This window comes from Amia ocellicauda, chromosome 6, assembly GCF_036373705.1.
Source record: "Amia ocellicauda isolate fAmiCal2 chromosome 6, fAmiCal2.hap1, whole genome shotgun sequence".
Lineage (NCBI taxonomy): Eukaryota > Metazoa > Chordata > Actinopteri > Amiiformes > Amiidae > Amia > Amia ocellicauda.
The window spans coordinates 3077501-3099294 of record NC_089855.1 but is presented as its reverse complement, the minus strand read 5'-3'; the positions used below and the strand labels follow the sequence as shown (position 1 = coordinate 3099294).

Here is a 21794-nt window from a genome sequence, read left to right as displayed (position 1 = left end):
CGCTCTGCTCTCTCCCTGCTCGGGACCGGGATCCTCTGCAGCGCTCGCCTCGGCTTTGATTTATACAGACAAGACCGCAGAGCCGGAGAGAGAGAGGGAGGGAGAGAGAGAGGGAGAGAGAGAGGGAGGGAGAGAGCGAGGGGGCAGGACTTTTTTTCTCTAGTGCTTTTAAGTGGAAACTTTGTGTTTTGTTTGAAAAGTTCAGTGCAGCCCCTGCCTGCTCTCTGTCTCTTTCTCCGTCTTCTCTCTCTTTCTCCCTCTCGGTTTCTTTTCTGTCTCCAATGTCTTTGTTTTTTCGTCTTTTTATACTTTTCCGAGGGAGTCTAAGTATCAAGAGGCAATGTGCGACCAAACCAGACCTGCTTCATATAATTTTCTAAGTTATTTTTCTAAATTATTGGTATTATTAATAATAAAGATATTCATCCTATTTTGATCGAGGGTCAATATTGCAGCACAGTATTTATATGCACCGCCGGTTCCTGTGGGCACTGAAGATGACATCCCTCTGTTGCGTTTTCTCGGCCAGAGAGAGCATGCTGCTGTTCAAGTTTCTGCTGCTCTGCGCCCTGGAGATCCGCTCGGACGCCACCAACTCCAGCCTGGCAGCGGGCACCGCTTCTCCACCTGCCGCCGAGCTGCCCCCCCATGGGCGGGCACACAGTCAGAGGAGGAGGCATGGCGTGGTGCAAAACATCGACCAGATCTACCACGGTGGTGGCAAGATCGGCTTCATCCTTTACGCGGACGGGAAGAGGTTCTTGTTGGATATGGAGAGGGACGAGTCCCTGCTGTCCCCGCACTTCAGCGCGCAGTATCAGGACGCGCTGCGGGGGGCCAGCGGGCACCGGGCGCCACCGCACAAGGAGTGCGTTTACCGTGGCACCGTGGACTCGCGGCCCGAGTCGCTGGCTCTGTTCAACCTGTGCGGGGGCATGGAGGGCTTCTTCGCTGTGAAACACGCCCGGTACACCATCAGACCCCTGCTCAGGGCCAAGGGACATGAGGACGAGGTGTACCGGGCAGAGGCGGGCAGGGACCGGGCACTGCACCTCTACACCCGGGAGAGCTTCCTCTTTGAAGCCCTGCCCGGGCGGGAGAGCTGTGGCACCAGGGGCGGTGCGAGGACGCATAACAGGGCTGCGGAGAGAGCGGGTCGCTGGGGTCAAGCTCGGGTTCATGGGCACGAAGAGAGGACAGGCAGCGAGCAGCAGCAGTGGGGGCTCCCCCAGGTGGTGCCCCACAGCCCCCCGGGGCGCCAGAGGTCTCGCCGCTCGGTGTCCCGGGCCAGGCATGTGGAGCTGCTGCTGGTGGCGGACGAGTCCATGTCCAAGAAGTACGGCAAGGACCTGCAGCACTACCTGCTCACGCTGGCCTCCATCGCCTCCAAGCTGTACGGGCACGCCAGCATCGAGAACCCCATCCGGCTGTACGTGGTCAAGGTGGTCGTGGTGACGGACAAGGAGAAGGGGCTGGAGGTCAGCAAGAACGCCGCCGCCACCCTGAAGAGCTTCTGCAAGTGGCAGAACCAGCAGAACAAGCTGGATGACGACCACCAGCAGCACCACGACGCAGCCATCCTGTTCACCCAGCAGGTAGGCATCTCCCGGGCAGCTGCGGCTGATTGCGTGGCGTGCACGTGTTGTTGTTGTTTAGCGAACAGTTCTCTGTGCCGAGGCTTTAGCAGGTACACTGCCCATGCGTACGCTTCTGTAGGGATGTCATTAACACGCTGTACATATCTGTATCTGTTACCTATTTCCACGTGTTTCCCGTGGTGTTTGGAAACGTGCCTCTGTGCCCACAGCCCACCCTGGCGCTGGTTTCAGTACAGGGAGCTGTCCGGCGCCGCTGCTCCTGTGTGCGCCGGGTGTGTAGTCCCGCAGCAAGCAGCGAGGCGGCAGTAAACGCCAGCTAGTGCATCCATTCAAAACACCAATCCGCTCTAAAACCACCCGTTTCTCCTTATTTTTCTCTACCACTCTCTCTCTCTCTATAAAATGCATCATATTATCATTGTAAGGCTTCTCTCTCTCTCTCTCTCTCTCTCTCTCTCTCCCCCGACAACCCTGACGCCGCTTCCTACCCGTGTGTTTCTGGGCAGCGCTCCCGTTTGCGGGCCACTGCACAGCTGCTCGCATTTAAAAGGCAAAAACAACAGAAAACATTTTGGCTTCTCTTCCTCCATCACTACACTTTGGTGGTGTTTTATTCATCTCGTGTTTGCGTGTTTTGATGCAGAATAGTTATGCGCTATTTGGCTATCGGCGCTAGCTTTAATAATAATACTGCATATACCAAATTCCTACATATTATTAACCAACAAATATGCGTGTGTGAGAGAGAGAGAGAGAGAGAGAGAGAGAGAGAACATGTTTTTGTTTGTTTTCTTTCCTTTCTTGTGTGCATATTGGTTTCATTTCTCATTTGAAGTGGTTTGCACATATTAGGGTTGGCTGGAAGGGCCTGGCAGTCTTTCAACGCGCCCACCTTGCAGTGTTTCCACACAGCTGTCTCGCACACCTGCGCTCGTCTGCAGGGGCACTGGCTGGCGCTGCAGACCCAGGCCTGGGCAGGGCACTACTAGTGTGTTTATTTTCATTTCAGAAATACTTTTTCTTTTCTTTCTGAAAGGTATGTTATGTGGGGTGTTTTTCTGTGGAGGTGGGGTGTCTGTGCCTGTCTGATTGCCTGGTTCTGTGTGTGTCTGTCAGTACAAATCGATCTCCGCAGGTCTGCCCAGGCTGGCTGTCACGCTGCCTGGTGGCCTGGGGGGCGTGCGCTCTGCACACGTGTGCTGCCCAACAGAGTGCCTGTGGAGACGCCGGACAATATCACTATTGAGCGCCTCTCTTCCGGGTTATTAGCTGTTATATCACTGGATGACTGGACGCATGAGTGCCCTCGGCCTCGCTTTTGTTTCTCGCAGGACAATGCCGTTGTTGTGTGTGGAGGGGCGGCGGACCGGCTCGCTTCACCGCCCAGGGGAATAGTGCCTCGACTGTGCCAGGCAGGAACCCACAGTGCGTCGTGAGTGCGTGCTGTGTCTGCGTGAGAGAGACATCCATCCCCGAGAGGGAAGTTCAGTGTCTAATGTGGCTTTGTCTCATCTGGGCTCCCTGCTGTCCTGGACTGAACTAGCAAAGCCCTTGCAAAATAAAACACACCCAGGCAGGAGGAAAGCTGTGACTCTCAATCAGTCTAGCACTTTACAGTCATCAGCTCTGAACCCAAGAGTCCCAGAGAGTCAGAGCACCTGGGCCCAGCTGGCTTGGATTCATGTGGTCCACAGCACAGACACACTGACACACTGACACGCACAAACACTGACACACACAGACAAAGTGACACAATGACACACATAAAAAAGCTGACACACTGACATGCACAGACACTGACAAACTGATACACTGATTCACACAAACATACTGACACTCTGACACACAGACAAACTGACGCACTGACACACACAAACTGACGCAATGACACACATAAACAAACTGACGCACTGACACACACAGACAAACTAACACACTGACTCACACAAACATGCTGACACACTGACTCACACAAACATACTGACACAGACAAACTGATGCAATGACACACATAAATAAACTGACACACTGACACGCACAGACACTGACACACAGACCCAGTGACCCACTGACACACATAAACAAACTGACACACTGACTGTAGCTAAATATAGCTCAAGGCCATCCATCCACACTGTCTGAACAGCTTTCTGCCATGTCCGAGCTGCAGAGCAGTGTGGGTCAGCGGTTGGGTGGCTGCGTGGGTCAGCGGTGGTGCTGTTGTGCGTGTCAGCGTGTGTGTGGGCCTGCACTTGTGCAGTTGTGTTGAGTCAGTGGTTCTCCATGTGTCCAGTTGTGCAGTTGTGTATGTAGGTCTGTAAAACGTGGCACTTAAGACACTCTGTGTGTTTCCACATGTCAGCCCCGCTTCCTCACACGCTGCATGTGAAGATCCTCAATCCTCGGTCTTTCACGCCAGGCTGCAGGGGCCCCGTGGGCGGCTCTACACACACAGCTCTGTCACTGAAGAGATGCGCTGACCTCCCCCTGTGTCCCTCCTGTCCAGTCCCGTCTCCCTCGCCCCTATAGGGACAGGGCGCAGGGCAGGGATCCATGTTTAAAGCGCTCTTTGAGTTCCATGTCCCTTTAGTTTCTCCTGTTTTGGTGTTCCTTGACTCTTCCTTGACACCAGGATGCAGGAAGTTGACCTGCTGGCTTTCTGCATGTGTGAAGGACCACTGTACTTGTGTGTATGTGTGTGTTTGTGTGTACGGCATTTACGTGTGCTCGTAGTGTGAGTGTGCAGTGTGTTGATCGGTGATGTTTGCCTGTTTTCTCCCGTCTTCAGTTTTTCTCATGCTCTCCTGACCTACATACCTCCCCAACTGGCCTGCTCTCTCCCCCTCCCAGGTGTCTGAATTAAATGTTATGGCTTGTTTATACTCTCTGCAGCCAGGCGTGCTCCCGCTGCCAGGTGTGTTAGTGTGAGAGGACGGCCCATGTGCTCAGCCTGAAATATGTGCCGTGTACACACTACAAATACATTCGCTTACATTCCCTGGCTGTGTAGTGTCAGCCCGGCGTGTGTGATGAGTCCCGTCACACAGCTCCACTGTGAGTGTGTTTGTTTGCGTGACTGAGGTGTGTGTGTGGTTGGAGATGTGGCCATGGGGTCACAGGGGCCCTGCTCTGCTCCTGCTGCCCTGCTCAGTTATTCATCCGCAAACGCCGCTTCTGACACAAGTTTCAACATCTTCAGAGCAGAACTATAGGGTTGTGTGCGGTGTTGCGCAGTGGAGATTGTGTGCTGTGAACAACAGCTTGTGTACCCTGTATCTCTGGGACAGTGGACTCTTTGGTGTAGCAGTAGCACTTCCTGCAGGGTGTGCGCCCAGCGTTGAGAATTGGACTAGACACTGTGCTGACCCGTGTTCTCTCTCTGTCTGTCTGTGTCCCTGCAGGACCTGTGCGGACACCACTCCTGCGACACGCTGGGCATGGCTGACGTGGGCACCATCTGCTCGCCCGAGAGGAGCTGCGCCATCATCGAGGACGACGGGCTGCACGCCGCCTTCACCGTGGCCCACGAGATCGGTACGCCGTGCAGGGGTGTGCGTGTCTGTGTGGCAGACACGAGTGTCTCAGTGTGCTTTGTGTGCAGAGTGAGGGTGTCTCGAGTCTGGTCGGCACTGCGCTTCTGTTTCTGTGCTTGGCTGAGTTGATCCTGACCATTGGTCCACAGACACACAGCATGGCACGCTGCCCGCCTCCATTGTGAGGAGAATTTCTAAAACGTCAGCTCCATGATGCTGACTAAACACAACTCAAGACAACACAATCACACACAAAACGTCTTGCTGGCTGGGGGAAGCCTCGTCCAAGGCTCACACGGGCAGGATCGCACCGGGTGTCTGCAGCGTGCTTTGTGAAAGAGTCTCCTCTGTCCCGGGCCGGCCTTCTTTCTTCCTTCTCCTGCTGTTGCACTTCTCCAAGCCAGAGCTTTCTGTGCTTCAGCCACAAGAGTCAGGGCTCCATCAGTCAAGCAGCAGACAGGGCCCTCCCTCTCCGCTGAGACTCGGGTCTCCCACTCCTGCACCAGAGGGTTGAGCTGCAGTCTGTCGAAACCACACCGTCAGCACCGTCTGCTCCACCAGTGTCCCTCAGCCAGACAGCGCTTCCTGTGTCCTCCGCACTGAGCTGCTGCTCTGCACTATTCCGGTACACAGCCGCTCGACCTTCGTCGTGGCTGCTATAGCTCAGCACTGTGATGTGATACGGACACCTCTGCCTCCTCTGCCCTTCAGTGGCTCGGTGTGTGTGTGTGTGTGTGTGTGTGTGTGTGTGTGTGTGTGCAGCCCCCAGCGAGGCGTTGACTGAGCTCCCCGGAGACACAGAGCCCTGCAGGTGCGAGAGCCAGAGAGTGAGTGAACGCAGGCGCAGGGAGGATCCCCCAACCCCTCGGAGGCGAGTGGATGGGTTGTGTTGAAGGAACAGAGCAGCCCGCTGTGAGCTGAGAGGAAGGAAGCCCCCGGAGCCCCCAGGCCCTTTCTCTCTCTCTCTCTCTCTCTCTCTCTCTCTCAGCCCTCTCCCAACACCTTCCTCCCTAACCCTCAGCTTCACAGAGCGCCCCCGGGCTCAGATAACACACTGAGCTGAGCTCCAGAGCGCTCTGCCGCCAGCCGGCTCTCTGTGGAGAGTTGGAGTTGTGCAGCGAGCCAGGCTATGATTATCCCATTAGCAGGCGGTTCTCATGTGGGTCTGTGTGGAGCGAGATTACAGACTGGCACTGCCCACCTGTGAGTCAGTGCTGGACCAGCCAGATTCACACACAGACACACACAACATGCGTGCAACTGTTTCTGACGCAGGCGTATCCTGGTGACCCGGGACATGTCTGTCCCCACACCGGTCCTAGAGCCTGTCCCTCAGTGGCCCGTCTGCCCGTCCTCTCCTGGGTCCCAGGTGTGCTGGGTCAGGACTGGACGCTACCCCCTCCTTCACTGTGTCACAGGACCCTCTGTCTGGAATCCTCCGTGCCCCCGTGCCACACTCTCGCTGCACAGTCAACTGGATTGAAGCCCATTCCTGTGTAAACGCAGAAGCCTTGCTGCCCTGGCTGTCTCAGGGCCTCGCATCGCTGTTGGGACAGTTCCCTCAGAGGGATATTCACTGGGCAAAGCTCCCCAGCTTGGCCCGTATGTCTCTCCTGCTGCTCAGGGGCAGATTGACAGCAGAGTGTGTGAGAGCTGTTTGTTGTTCTTGTGGTTTCGTTTTCATTGAGACCAAACTGACCTGCGGTTTTGCAGCAGAAGGTCTTCGGTGGTCGTCCAGCCAGGCGGTGTGCGCTCTGTTGTGGCTGTGGGTCAGGACTGGGGCCACAGTGGACACACTCCCAGCACGGAAAATGACCCTCAGACTCTCAGAGTAGAAATGGAGAAGAGCAACGCTAGAGATTCTCTCTCTCTCTCTCACTCTCTCTCTCCTGGCTGTCTTGTTTAGGTGGCGGGGCTGTGCTGAGCTCTGTCGGTGACTTTCATGTAAGCAAACTCTACTTGGCAGGTGGCCAGTGAAGTGTGTTGCATGCTGGGAAACGCTGTCCGCTCCAAGATAAACAATCTGAAATCACAGTTATCTCTACTGGGAAGGCTGTGAAGAATGTGACCTCAGCCGACCTCGGGCTGCCCTCTGTCCCGTTTGATCCTCCTGCTCTGGAACCGCATGCCGGGCTGTTATCTCCGCCCTGGACGCGTCTCTGCAGTGTTTATCCTTTTCAGCCACACCAGCCATGAAAGTCTGCTCTCGGAAGCATACCGAGCATCTTTCAGCTTGGACCTCTGCGATGTTATTTGACCCCTAGACCCCGGGCTCTGGGGAGATTAAAGCAAGTGTGAGCCCACCTGGAGGAGCAACAACACGCTTTGAGGAGGAGATATAGGTGCGCAGGAGTGCGTCACCCCAGCGTGCGTCACAGCCATACGTGATCGTTGCCCGGCGAGATGAGTGCGTGAGCTTCTCTCCCCGTGGCCTCTGGTGACGGCAGTGCTTTATTTGCACAGGTGTTAACTGCAGCTTTTACTTGACTTCTCGATATAATTAGCTGTATATGTGTTGTCTGGGCGCTAGCTGTGCTGGAGGCCTTGGTTCAGTCTCCCACAGCGTGTCAGAGGAGCTCAGATGCAGGGGACCGGGCTGGGTTGCAGGGGAGCAGGGGAACGAGTGAATAGCTTCAGATCCTCTTTCTTAAACAGCGTGTTCCCCTCCTGCTTTGTATTCGCTGGTGTTTCCCATCGAAGCTTTTAACAGCACCTCTGCACCAGACGGTTCTACTCTGAGATGCACTGTGCTAGACTGGCACATCACACATCGGCAGGAGGAGGAGTGATGTACCCTGGGCCCACGGCGCTGTGTGCCACGTCTGCCTGCGCTGGCGTCTCTGCTCAGCGTCTCTGTGGGGCACGGTGCTGGCAGGGCCCTGGCGCTGTAATGGAAACTGCAGAGCCTGTGGCATTACACTATAGATTAACTGCAAATGAAAGACTGCTTTTAAAACCTGAGATCAAAACATTAACCTAAAAATGCCTGACCTCTCCGCAATAAAAACAGACATCACATGGACAGTCTTTACTGGAAATGTTTAATGGCTTTTTCATGGCTATTTTCTCTCTTTTTATTAATTGTGTTCCTTCCTCTTCAGTAGCATACTAATGTGTGTGTGTGTAAGTTATAAGAACATGAGAGCATAAGACAGTGTCCAATGGAGAGGAGGCCATTCACCCCATCGTGCTCGTTTGGTGTCCTTTAATAACTAAGTGATCAAGGATCCTATCCGGTCTGTTTTTGAATGTTCCCAAATTGTCTCTTCAGCCACATCGCTGGGGAGTTTGTTCAGATTGTGACGCCTCTCTGTGTGAAGAAGTGTCTCCTGTTTTCTGTCTTGAATGTCTTGAAGCCCAATTTCCATTTGTGCCCCGGGTGCGTGTGTCCCTGCTGATCTGGAAAAGCTCCTCTGGTTTGATGTGGTCGATGCCTTTCATGATTGTGAAGACTTGGATCAAGTCCCCACGTAGTCTCCTCTGTTCCAGGGTGAAAAGGTTCAGTTCCTCAGTCTCTCAGTAGGACATGCTCAGTATGTTAACTATGTGTGTGTGTGTAAGAGAGAGAGAGAGAGTGTGTCAGTGTGTGTGTGTGTGTTCCATCGCTGTGCGTTAGAGGTGCTTTACCTGTTCCTGTCCTGTTCGTCAGCAGCTCATTAATGTGCTCCTCTGTGTGTTTGTGGACAGGTCACCTGCTGGGTCTCTCCCACGACGACTCCAAGTTCTGCGAGGAGAACTTCAGCTCCAGCGAGGACAAGAGGCTCATGTCCTCCATCCTGACCAGCATCGACGCCTCCAAGCCCTGGAGCCGCTGTACATCAGCCACCATCACCGACTTCTTTGACGACGGCAATGGTGAGAGGAAGGGGAGATGGAGAGAGGGGGTGAGAGGGTGACAGATGTGTTGAAGAGGGGATAGAGAGAGATAAAGGAGGAGACGAGTGGGAAGGCATTGTGCTTACTGTATCTTGGGCCACTTGTGTGATTCAAAACTTATAGTGTATTATACACCGATCAGCCATATCATTCTGACCACTGACGGGTGAAGTGAATAACACTGATAATCTCGTTATCATGGCACCTGTCAGTGGGTGGGATATATTAGGCAGCAAGTGAACATTATGTCCTCAAAGTTGATGTGTTAGAAGCAGGAAAAATGGGCAGCGTAAGGATCTGAGCGACTTTGACAAGGGCCACATTGTGATGGCTAGACGACTGGGTCACAGCATCTTCAAAACTGCAGCTCTTGTGGGGTGTTCCCGGTCTGCAGTGGTCAGTACCTGTCAAAAGTGGTGCAAGGAAGGAAAAGCGGTGAACCGGCGACAGGGTCATGGGCGGCCAAGGCTCATTGATGCACGTGTGGAGCGAAGGCTGGCCCGTGTGGTCTGATCCAACAGACGAGCTACTGTAGCTCAAACTGCTGAAAAAGTGAATGCTGGTTCTGATAGAAAGGTGTCAGAACACACAGTGCATCGCAGTTTGTTGCGTCTGGGGCTGCGTAGCCGCAGACCAGTCAGGGTGCCCATGCTGACCCCTGTCCACTGCCGAAAGCACCTACAATGGACATGTGAGCATCAGAACTGGACCACGAAGCAATGGAGGAAGGTGGCCTGGTCTGATGAATCACAAGATCAATCCGATCGAGCATCTGTGGGATGTGCTGGACAAACAAGTCCGATCCATGGAGGCCCCACCTCGCAACTTACAGGACTTAAAGGATCTGCTGCTGACGTCTTGGTGCCAGATACCACAGCACACCTTCAGAGGTCTAGTGGAGTCCATGCCTCGACGGGTCAGGGCTGTTTTGGCGGCAAAAGGGGGACCTACACAATATTAGGCAGGTGGTCATGTTATGACTGATCGGTGTAAAAGGAGCTGTCTTCAGACTCTGACTCTTATGATCTTCTTTCCTTCCTACCTTTCCCTCTCTCTTTCTTGGTCTCTTCTATCCTCTCTCCTTTGTCTCTCCTCTCTCTCTCCTCTCCCACAGCGGAGTGTCTCCTGGACCTCCCGCGGCAGCCCATCCTGGGGCCCGAGGAGCTGCCGGGCCAGAGCTACGATGCCATCCGGCAGTGCAAGCTGGCGTTCGGGCCGGAGTACACCATGTGCCCGGGGATGGACGTGTGTGCCCGGCTGTGGTGCGCCGTGATCCGCCAGGGCCAGATGGTGTGCCTCACCAAGAAGCTGCCGGCAGTGGAGGGGACTCCCTGTGGGAAGGGCCGCATCTGTCTGCACGGCAAGTGTGTGGACAAGACGCGCAAGAAGCACTACTCGGTGAGTCCCGCGCCGTGCCCAGGCTTGTGCCGATGGCTGTCGTTGTCCTTGTCTGTTGTTTTTCTTGTTGTTGTCCGAAGTCAGCCATCAGTTCGTGGTTTTCCAGACACAGGTCCACATGTACACAACAGCAGTGGAGTTTATGATGATTTTACCATGTTTCTACCATATATTTAATTTGTTACACCATAATACATTTTAACATGTATTTTTCATGGTGCACCAGACTACACTTCACCATTTGTAACCATATTTTTGACTATGGTAAACTATAATTTACCAAGCTACAACACACTACACCTTACTGTGTTTTTAACACAGTTCACCACACTACACACCCCATATTTCTTTCCCGGATGACACTTCAGCCACGCTGTGTCTTTTCCTTATAGAGGCGTCATGATGTAAAACAGGCAGGATGAGCCCGGGGTGGGAGACTGGGAGGAGGATCTCTTTGGCTGAACCTCTCTCCCAGCAGAGGTTCTTGTTCAGGCTGCCCCCTGGTGGGACGTGGCTGAACCACAGCCGCCTCAGTGCTGCCCTGTGCCCTGTGTCCTGTGACCCCCAGTCCCTACCCGCTCACCCATCTCCCTCTGGCATTGCCTCCCCCCCACACCGCTGAGCCCTCAGCCTGACACAGTCCCTCTGGTCCGTGCTCAGGGGCCACAGTCCTGCTGGGGGGGTAATACTGCCCCCATCCGCACACTGTGCAGGCCTCTGAGTAACGTCTCTCTCTCTCTCTCTCCCTCTCTCTCAGGCCTCCAATCATGGCAGCTGGAGCTCCTGGGGCTCGTGGGGGCAGTGCTCCCGGACGTGTGGGGGGGGCGTGCAGTTCGCTGAGCGCCAGTGCAACAACCCCCCCCCGCGCAACAACGGCCGCTTCTGCACTGGCAAGAGAGCCATCTACCGCTCCTGCAGCGTCACCCCCTGCCCCCCCCACAGTAAGTACACACTCACGCACACACACACACACACACACACACTCACACTCTCACACACAGAGTATGTTACACAAACTCCTCTCTCTCTCTCAGGTAAGAGTTTCCGTCAGGAGCAGTGTGAAGCCCGTAACGGGTACCAGACCGACCCAAAGGGGGTGAAGACGTTTGTGGAGTGGGGGCCCAAGTACGCGGGGGTGCTGCCAGCAGACGTGTGCAAGCTGACCTGCCGAGCCAAGGGCACGGGCTACTACGTGGTGTTCGCACAGAGGGTGAGCCACTTAGATCTCTCTGTGCCTGTCTGTCTCTCTCTGTCAGCCTATTTGTCTGTCGCTCTCTGTCTCACTTTGTCCCTTTCTGTTTCTCTCTGTCCCTCTCTGTCCTTCTGTCTCACCATCTGTATGTCTGTCTTCCCCCAGGTGATATATGGGATGGTGTGTCGTCCCCACAGTAACCACTCACTCCATCTCTCTCTGTCTCTCTGTCTCACTGTCTCTCTGTTTCTCTCTGTCTCTCTGTTTCTCTCTGTCTCTCTGTCTCTCTCTGTCTCTCCTCTCGTCCTCCCAGGTGATCGATGGGACAGAGTGTCGTCCCCACAGTAACTCTGTGTGCGTGCGGGGGAAGTGCATCCGGACAGGCTGCGACGGGATCATCGGCTCCAAGCTGCAGTTTGACAAGTGCGGCGTGTGTGGGGGGGACAGCACCAGCTGCGTCCGGGTGATCGGCAACTTCACTAAGAGGAGGTACGAGCTGGACACTTCCAAATGAACACAATGCAATATAAATATACATGAACACAATACGCCCAAGTGAGTGTCCCATACGAGCAGCGCATCCCCCCGGCTGCATGACTGATGTCCCCTAAAGAGACATAGCTCACCCCTCTCTCTCCCCTCCTCAGTAAGGGCTACACGGACGTGGTGAAGATCCCCGAGGGTGCCACACACATCAAGGTCCGGCAGCACAAGCCCCGGGATGAGACGCGCTACACAGCCTACCTGGCGCTGCGCCGCCCGGGGGGCGAGTACCTGCTGAACGGCAAGTTCATGATCTCCACATCCGAGACCATCATCCCTCTGAACGGCACCGTGCTCAACTACAGCGGCTGGAGCCAGCGGGATGACTACCTGCACAGCATGGGCCCGGGGGCGCTGCGCGACGCGCTCACCGTGCAGATCCTGGCCACCGACGCGCACCAGCCCCTGGACGTGCGCTACAGCTTCTTTGTGCCCAAGAAGGTGGCGCAGTCCTCGCCCGCGCCCGCGCCCACACACGCACCCGCGCCCAAGTCCCCGCAGTGGGTGGCCGGACCCTGGCACGCCTGCTCCCGGAGCTGCGACGCGGGCTGGCAGACGCGCACAGTGCAGTGCAGGGACGGGCAGGGCCGGCTGGCAAAGGGATGCCCACTGCCCAGCCGGCCCTCCGCCTTCAAACACTGCCAGCTCAAGAAGTGCTGAGGACTGAGACACACACACACACCTGGACTCGCTTTTGTACTATACAGTTACTATTGTTATTACAGATATTATTATAATTGTTATTGTAATTATTAACAATTATTGTCATTATGATTATTATTATGAATGTCTGTTGTTTTGTTGTTACGATGTGAATGTGTTGTGTCGGCGTCCTGTCCACCCACCTGCCTGCTGCCCAGCCCCGCTCCACACACCGCGCCCCACGCTGGGTCTCAACCGGGGCTCAGATGTCACACTTGACTTTTTCGTTTTGGAAGCCAAGCTGCTGATGAAGGACTGAGCCGTCCCTGGCTGTGTGGGAGTCATGAATGTGTCCCTCGGCGCAGAGACAGACACGGGCTGGTGGGCTAAGGTGAGAGGTGAGAGGTGAGAGGAGCAGGTGGGCACACGAGGGCGACACCCTGGAGACAGCGAGGACGTGGCACTCACCGGTCCAAATCAAGAGGGGCTGACCTGCTCCCCGTGCACTGGGACAGCGCAGTGTGTGCCCCCCGCCCCCCAACAGATAGGGGTCTGGACGCTCTGTTCACTGAGAGGCTCCTGCCTCCTCGTGTTCATCTGTCTGTCTGTCTGTCCGTCCATCTGTCTGTCTGTCTGTCTGTCTGTCTGGCAGTCCCGCAGTGTTAGCGTAAGACAATGTGTGCCCTGGATCCCTGCAGAGACAGCCAGGTGGAGACTGGGAGAGGAGACACCAGACAGACAGCACACTCGGCCCTCTGCCCCTCACCTCTCGCAACACGACGCAGCACAGTGCAATACAGCACAGCACAACTCAACACAGCACAGCACAACTCAACTCAACACAGCACAGCACAGCACAGCACAACTCAACACAGCACAGCACAACTCAACACAGCACAACACAACTCAACACAACACAGCACAACTCAACACAGCACAACACAACACAGCACAGCACAACTCAACACAACACAGCACAACTCAACACAGCACAACACAACACAGCACAGCACAACTCAACACAACACAGCACAACTCAACACAGCACAACACAACACAGCACAACTCAACACAACACAGCACAGCACAGCACAGCACAACTCAACACAACACAGCACAGCACAACTCAACACAGCACAACACAACACAGCACAGCACAGCACAACTCAACACAACACAGCACAGCACAACTCAACACAACACAGCACAGCACAGCACAACTCAACACAACACAGCACAGCACAACTCAACACAACACAGCACAACTCAACACAGCACAACTCAACACAACACAGCACAGCACAGCACAACTCAACACAACACAGCACAACTCAACACAGCACAGCACAGCACAACTCAACACAACACAGCACAACTCAACACAACACAGCACAACTCAACACAGCACAACTCAACACAACACAGCACAACTCAACACAGCACAACTCAACACAACACAGCACAACTCAACACAGCACAACACAACACAGCACAGCACAGCACAGCACAGCACAGCACAACTCAACTCAACACAGCACAGCACAGCACAGCACAACACAGCACAGCACAACTCAACACAACACAGCACAGCACAGCACAACTCAACACAGCACAACTCAACTCAACACAGCACAGCACAGCACAACTCAACACAGCACAGCACAACTCAACTCAACACAGCACAACACAACACAACACAACACAGCACAACACAGCACAACACAGCACAACTCAACACAGCACAACTCAACTCAACACAGCACAGCACAGCACAGCACAACTCACACAGCACAGCACAACTCAACACAACACAGCACAACTCAACTCAACACAGCACAGTACAGCACAACACAGCACAACTCAACACAACACAGCACAACTCAACTCAACACAGCACAGCACAGCACAGCACAACTCAACACAGCACAGCACAGCACAACTCAACACAGCACAACTCAACACAACACAGCACAGCACAGCACAACTCAACACAACACAGCACAACTCAACACAACACAGCACAACTCAACACAGCACAACTCAACACAGCACAGCACAGCACAACTCAACACAGCACAACTCAACACAACACAGCACAACTCAACACAACACAGCACAGCACAGGCATGACTATCCACTTCACACACACACTAACACACAGACACACTGTCCATCTAACAGGGGAGTACACATACACACACTCACTCACTCACACCTAGTCACACGCACACTAACGCACCCAGGAGGACTGGCTGACAGAGCCGCCAGAGGCTTTCTGCAGGAACAGTCGAGTTGCCCTAGTTGCACATCAGAGTGTGCAGGGTGTGTGTTAGCGTTGCGGACCGCAGTCCGGGGCTGTAGTGTGTGTGTGCAGTTTCGTAGCGTGTCTTTCTCCCGGGCTCACTGCCGCGCAGCCCCAGTCTCCAGGACTGTCGCAGACGGGGGCACGGGCGAGGGGAGACAGAAACACAGCACTGAGATGATAATTTATTGTTTGTACAACTGGTATGTGAAAACGATGTGACGAGATTATTTATTGCCATGACTATTTTTATGATGATGATTATTTAACAAGAATACCAATTGTGCAGATCTGTCTTCCTTTTTTAGTGTTTTTTAAGAAAATGATGTTTCTTTTCTCTCTCGTGTCTTCCATATAAATATAAATGTGTATATATTTTATTCATCTCTCTCTTGTGTCGGTGCGATGGCGCGCACAGGGTTAACATTTCATCCAGCTGCTCTGTGCACCGATCATAACAACGCTGCGTTTATAACTGCGCTGCCTGTGACTCGAGCTCTCCTGTCCTCTCTCTCCCTCAGTGTTTCAGGGGTAATGCCACCTGGCCCACAACGCCTTGTTCTGCAGGTTCCTGTGTTTATAAAGGCAGGGCAGACAGCAGCTTTCCAACACATCACTCTGTCAATGCCCTGTCAGTGGTTTGCCCTTTTAATCTGTTAATAGTGTATTGGATGCAGGCAGAGGCAGGACTGGGGGAGTTAGTGTCACTCAAGGGTGATCAGTATGGACAAGTTAACCAAACAACGCCAGCTCAGTCTGTGCCGAGCGAACTCCTCCCGGTTACGGTCACCCCCCTGTGAGACACTGACAGCCCCGAGGACCAGCCCTCTGAAACCGTGACACGCGTGCACCAGTTTCCACAGCGCCTGTCCTCCACTGCAGTGGCTTGTCGCGGTCCAGCCGTTCTCACAGGCTTCCTCCTCACAGTGTGTGTGGATGCTGGTTCGCCTCAGGCAAATGTACCTCAGGATTCCAGTGGTTGTCCATTGGTTGTACCATTATTATAACATTTCTTAGCAGACACCCAGGGTGATTTACAATTGCTAAAAAAAATTATAAACACTTACCCATTTATCCAGCTGGGTTTGAACTGGAGCAATCTAGGGAAAGTCTCTTGCTCAAGGGTACGAAAGCAGCGCCCCCCACCTGGGACTGATCCCACACCCCTGTGCTCCAGAGTCCAGAGCCCTGACCGCACTGACCTCCACACTGCTGACGAAACACTAGGGGGGAGCAGGGATTGACCGCTGACACTGGACGGGAGGCCAGGGGCAGAGGTAGCTTCTATTGATGTCCTACCGAGGGAGCCGGGCCCGTCACATCCAGTCGGTAGAAGCAAACGAAGGCCAGCTCGCCGCAGCGCAGATATCAGGAAGAGGGGCACCTTGAAAGAACGCCCACGATGCAGCCATGCCTCGAGTGGAGCGCCGCCAGGTGTTCGGCACTGCAATGGCTGATTCGTAGGCCATAGCGATTGTGTCCACAGCCGGTGTGTAGAGACAGCCTGTCCTGGCGTCCGCGCCGCGTAATACACTAAGAGCTGGTCCGTAGCGCGGCTCCCCCCAGTGCAAGCCATGTAATGCCGCAAAGCCCTGACCGGGAAAAGCAGGGGCAGTCACCCGTCCTCTTCGGAGGAGAAGGCGGAGGATGAATGGGCATCAACTCCACCAGCGAGTTTACATGGAAGGGGGACAGGATCTTAGATGGAAGGCAGGCAGGGTGAGGCCGGAGCGCGACCCCGGACCCGTCGCCAGATGGGAACACCTACAGTGCATGCAGCTCACCACAGGCCAGCAGAAATGCCATTTTCAGTGAAACCACCTGGGGGCGAGCAGCAGGACGGTGGCCCTCTCCCTCCTGATCACTGGCAATTCGGCTGGGAGAAGAGGGCGTGACTCCACGGGGTGCAGAGATCTACATGCGCCCTGCCGAACCAGTGCCAAGTCTGCTGCGCCAGTTGCAGGTGAAGACGCCGCTCCGAGGCCAGGGCAGCCCCGTGGAGAGCAGCTCCACCACTGTATTGGAGCGTACCGGGAGGATGTTTAAAATTGTTCATTTTGCTATTAAGGACACAGCGTCCTGTTCTTGGGAAAACATACAACTCAGGGCTCTATTGGTTAATTAGGGCCGACTATTTCAGCCCATATTAGTGCTGCCAGCTGGACTCTATTACCCATCAGATACAATCACAGATAAAAGACGCTGCTTCTACTTTATAGCTACATTCTAGGCTGTGTAGAAACACATACATGTAAAGCTGCTGCCACTGGATCCGACATGTCATTTGTAGTCTGTCATCCAAAAAGTTGTCCATCCAGGACATTGGATCTGTTAAAACTGCACAAAGTACAGAGCCTCTCCATTTCTTGCAAACTACTCCCGTTTCTTTACCTCCTCGTTCACAATATTACAATAATGCATCTGATTTATAACGCGCTCTTCTCAGACCAGAGCGCTGTAAGTCACGCAGCTGTCCAGACAGACGCACTGAAGAGGCAGCAGGCGGCACAAGAGCAGCAATGTAGACTTACAGACAAACAAGGGAAGAAAGCAACGATTTAAAAACTTGCAAACTAACAACTCTTTTTATTATTATTATTCAAGATTTTAACAATGACAGGCAAATATACATGTACACACACACATGAACAAACACATACACATATACACACATACATGCACATACATCTATCTAACACAGAACATAAAAAATATATATCACTCCCACATATATGAATCCAGACCCTAATTGGCAGTGCTTCACGATTCTTCCAGGAAAGAAGAATAGATCTTTTAGCTGCCAAGCTTATACATTTAAGGAGGTTATTTTGATACGTGTCAATTTGAAGATTGGTAGAAAGGCCCAACAAGAAACTCTCAGGGAGTTTGGCAATCCGGGTGGTTATTAACAATCTTATTCATTTGAATTGGGGTGAAATGAAACTGCATCTCCTTCCATCTACTACACATAGTGTTGGCATGAGCATGAACCCACATGTCTTCACAGAGTCGAAAGAGAGATCCTCGCCTACGGATAAGCAAGGAGACCATTTTTGGATCATATCCTCAAAAGCTAGACTCCTCCTGTCGATCAGTATGTTATACATTTTGGACAATATTTTATCTGTGCCTGGAGAATTGATATTCCAATTGAGAGAAGGGATGATCCATGAAGGTTAGTTTTATTATTCATACAATGAACTACCTGTGCCTCTCTGAAGAAACCCTTAGGGGATAGACCACACTGAGATTTCAGTTCCTCAGAAGTTAGTAAATTCTGTTTTCTGTCCTGAATGCCTTGAAGCCCAATTTCCATTTGTGTCCCCGGGTGCGTGTGTCCCTGCTGATCTGGAAAAGCTCCTCTGGTTTGATGTGGTCAATGCCTTTCATGATTTTGAAGACTTGGATCAAGTCCCCACGTAGTCTCCTCTGTTCCAGGGCGAAAAGGTTCATAATATTAAGCAAACGTCGATTACCTGACAGCTGGCGCTTTAGGATGATCCTCTTTCATTGTCGCTAGAAGGACAGCCTCCAGTCTTCCTGCCAGTACTGTGCAGAACACTTTTAGGTCCGAATTAAGTGAAGAGACTGGTGTATGAGCTGTATTGCAGAGGCTTCCTCTGCTCTTTATGAATAACCGATACAGTTTTGTTCATAATGGGGAGAGTTCCTCTGAGGACTGTTTATAGACCCCGTGTGTAAAACCGTCCAGCACAGCTCACTCCGTGTTCTTCAGTTGTTTTTCTTACAGCCAGTGGAAATGGAGAGTCTGATACATCTCTGGCTTCCTGGGAGACCTGCGATGAAAGCTTATCAGGCCAGATCTTACACTAGAATGACCAGAGCTAGAGTCTGCGCTGTAAAGTCTGGAATAAGAGTCATGAAGAGTTTTGTTGATGCCATTTTGATGGTGTGTGATGTCACCTTTGCTAGTTCTCACCCCTTGACTTGTATTTCGTTCCTGTCTTGTTTTAATGTCTAAGCCAGCAGTTCGCCTGGTGTGTCCCCTCCTTCACAATAGCCATGTTTAGTGAGCCTCTTTAGATATCCCGTTTCTTCTTTTGAGAGAGTGTTCAGCTCTCTGCGTTTAGTCAATAAGGAGAAAACGTCCGCTGTCTTAGTCTCTGTGTGTATTTTTTCTAATTAAGCATTTTGTGTCTCCAACAGCAGAGCTTTATGTGCTTCTTCCTTCTGAGCTTTAGTGCATGACATCAATTCTCTTAATGCAACTTCCTCAGTGTCCCATAGCATAGAGATCGAAATATCTGGAGTGTCATTAAATAAGAGACTCTCTCTTAGTTTTGATCTACAAATGTCATAGGGTTGGCTCAAATAGAGGGGTCTAGTCTCCTGCGGGGGCTTTTACAGGGAAGGTTACAGTTACTCATGGAAAGATACAATGGCGTGTGATCTGAAGGTAGTGTATTGCCAGTTGCACAGGAATACTTTCTCCAGCATCCTTTCAGAAAGTAAAAAGTGCCCCAATCTTGAGCAAGAGGGGTGTGTAGAAGAACACAATGTGTCATCGCTTTCAGAGATGTGTAGCTGCCTCCAGACACCGCACAGGCCCGCTCTTCACTCCAGCTCGAACAGCTTCGGACATGTTTGATTTGTCCAGGTTAGGGGCGAGGGCTGTGTTAGAGGCAGCTGTGGTATCTTTTCCGGTAGAGTGCTCTGCCAGCAACAGAGCAGTACAGAGGGGAGTCCTCATTTGGTGCTCCTCCCCACCAACAATCCTTACATTAATATTTACCTGCCATTCTTATAGCATTAGAAGTCATTATTTGAAACGGCACGTCTTTGTGGATTAATACAGCAGCCCCTCGTTTCTGTTTTCACGTCTACGTGTCTCGTGTTCTAGCTCAGTTAGGTGTGTTTCCTGGAGAAAGGCCACTGACATGATCTTTCCTCTTTCAAGCACTCCCATCCTTTTAATTGGGGAGGTAAGCGCTCTGACATTGAATGACTCCATTTTAATACTATTATTCGCCATCCTATGATATAATGAGGAAAAAAGGGTAGACACATAAGTACAGTGTAAATCCTGCGAGATGTCACAGCCTGCGCCCCGCGGGCAGTAAGCACACAGCATCAACTGTGAGTGCCGCGCGCTCCTGCCACACAGACACAACACCCCTTTCACTGGACGCAGAAACCAGACAGCCTGCAAGAAACAAACCCTGACCCCTCGTCAGCGCTGCTTCTGTACAGCACATCGTGCGCTTTGAAAAGCATAGGAAATAAATAACCGGCTGCCTCTTCTGTTCACAGAGGGCCAGGAAAGGCAAATAGCATTTACTCATCCGAACTGAAATCCAGGTAAAAAGTGGTCTCGGCCTCGGCTCTGTGTATTCTTAGTGGACACTGTATTTTCCGGCAGCTCCACCACTCTCGCTGGTTTTCAGCGTCGTCTGACTGTCCTGCAGGAAGCCTCTGAAGGCACTCTGCCTGCTCGTCTGTTGTGTGTCTTCCAAGTCGGAGATTCGGGAAAAATGGAGCGTGCCTCCCTGTCCCCTCACACAGAGGCCGGCATCGTCGTACGACAGCAGTGCGTCGTGGAATCAAAACGAGTTCCATTCTGTTAGATGCAGTGTGTGTGTTAGATTTCAGGTGTGTTCAAAATGAAATGAAATGACCAATGAAACGAGAGGAAGACGTGGGCTGATGGAGATGCGTATCTGTGTCTGACCACAACAGAGCAGGACACTGTCCATTTAATGAGCCTATGCATGCACACACACATATATGTTCTGCTTAAAAGGCTGGGTCGTGAGTAAACAGATAGCATTTCACAGAGAGTCACCCTGAAGCGCTGATATCTACATATGACAGCCAAGATCCATAAAGGCAGAAACTAAACTGGATGCAAACGGACAGAGTAGAAACGTCCCTCTCCCCCGTCCGCACCAGTGTCTTACCCCCATGCCAGGCCTCAGTCACAGATACACGTATGTCAAGTCTGCATCCACACACTCATGTTCTATCAGGATCTGTGAAGCACCATGTTGTATTCATCTCCACCCACTGGGCCAGACTTGCCTTCAGGTCGTCCTGAACCCCCCTGAGACCTCGCCACGCCTGCACTGGCACCGAGAGCAGCACTGCAGCCCAGTGTCTTCATTTCTCAAGCTGGCAACTTTTGAGAGAGACCTATAAACCTGCAGGATTGCAGCCCCTCCAGGACCAAAGCGGGGCCCCTGCACACCCTCTGTATCCGAATCTCTCTGCGTCAATTCCCCAGACCCGGCTGTCCACTCGCCCCCGGCTGTCCACTCGCCCCCGGCTGTCCACTAGCCCCAGACTGTCCACTCACCCCAGACTGTCCACTCGCCCCAGACTGTCTACTCGCCCCAGACTGTCCACTCGCACCAGGCTGTTCATCGCTGCCCGGCTGTCTGAGGACCGGCTGCCTCCTGGACAGACGCTGTAGTGGAGTTACAGCCCCACCTGCTGGACGTGTTGTGAATTATCCTCTATTCACAGACAGACAACGTGCACTTTGACATTCACAACCACTGGTCCACAATGCCTCCCCTCCCTCTCTGTGTGTGTATCTGTTTGTGAGTGTGTGTTTATGTGTGTTCATGTGTGAGTGTGTGTGTGTGCATGTGTAAGAGTGAGTGAGTGAGAGAGTGTGGGTGTCTGTGTGTGTGTGTTTTACACTAAATACTTTACTGCATGTTTGCATTAAGTACAGGCTTTAATCTAAA

General features: G+C 52.8%; 1 protein-coding gene across 1 annotated transcript; it reads left to right on the top strand.

Moving 5' to 3' along the window:
• adamts5 (ADAM metallopeptidase with thrombospondin type 1 motif, 5 (aggrecanase-2)) lies at window positions 1-14562 on the top strand. The gene is made up of 8 exons (XM_066705797.1): window positions 1-1595; window positions 5000-5132; window positions 8819-8986; window positions 10122-10405; window positions 11163-11346; window positions 11440-11615; window positions 11911-12086; window positions 12245-14562. Exons 1-8 carry the CDS (start codon window positions 468-470, stop codon window positions 12798-12800), a joined length of 2805 nt encoding a protein of 934 aa, XP_066561894.1. The 5' UTR covers window positions 1-467; the 3' UTR covers window positions 12801-14562.
• Window positions 14563-21794: the final 7232 nt, after the last annotated feature.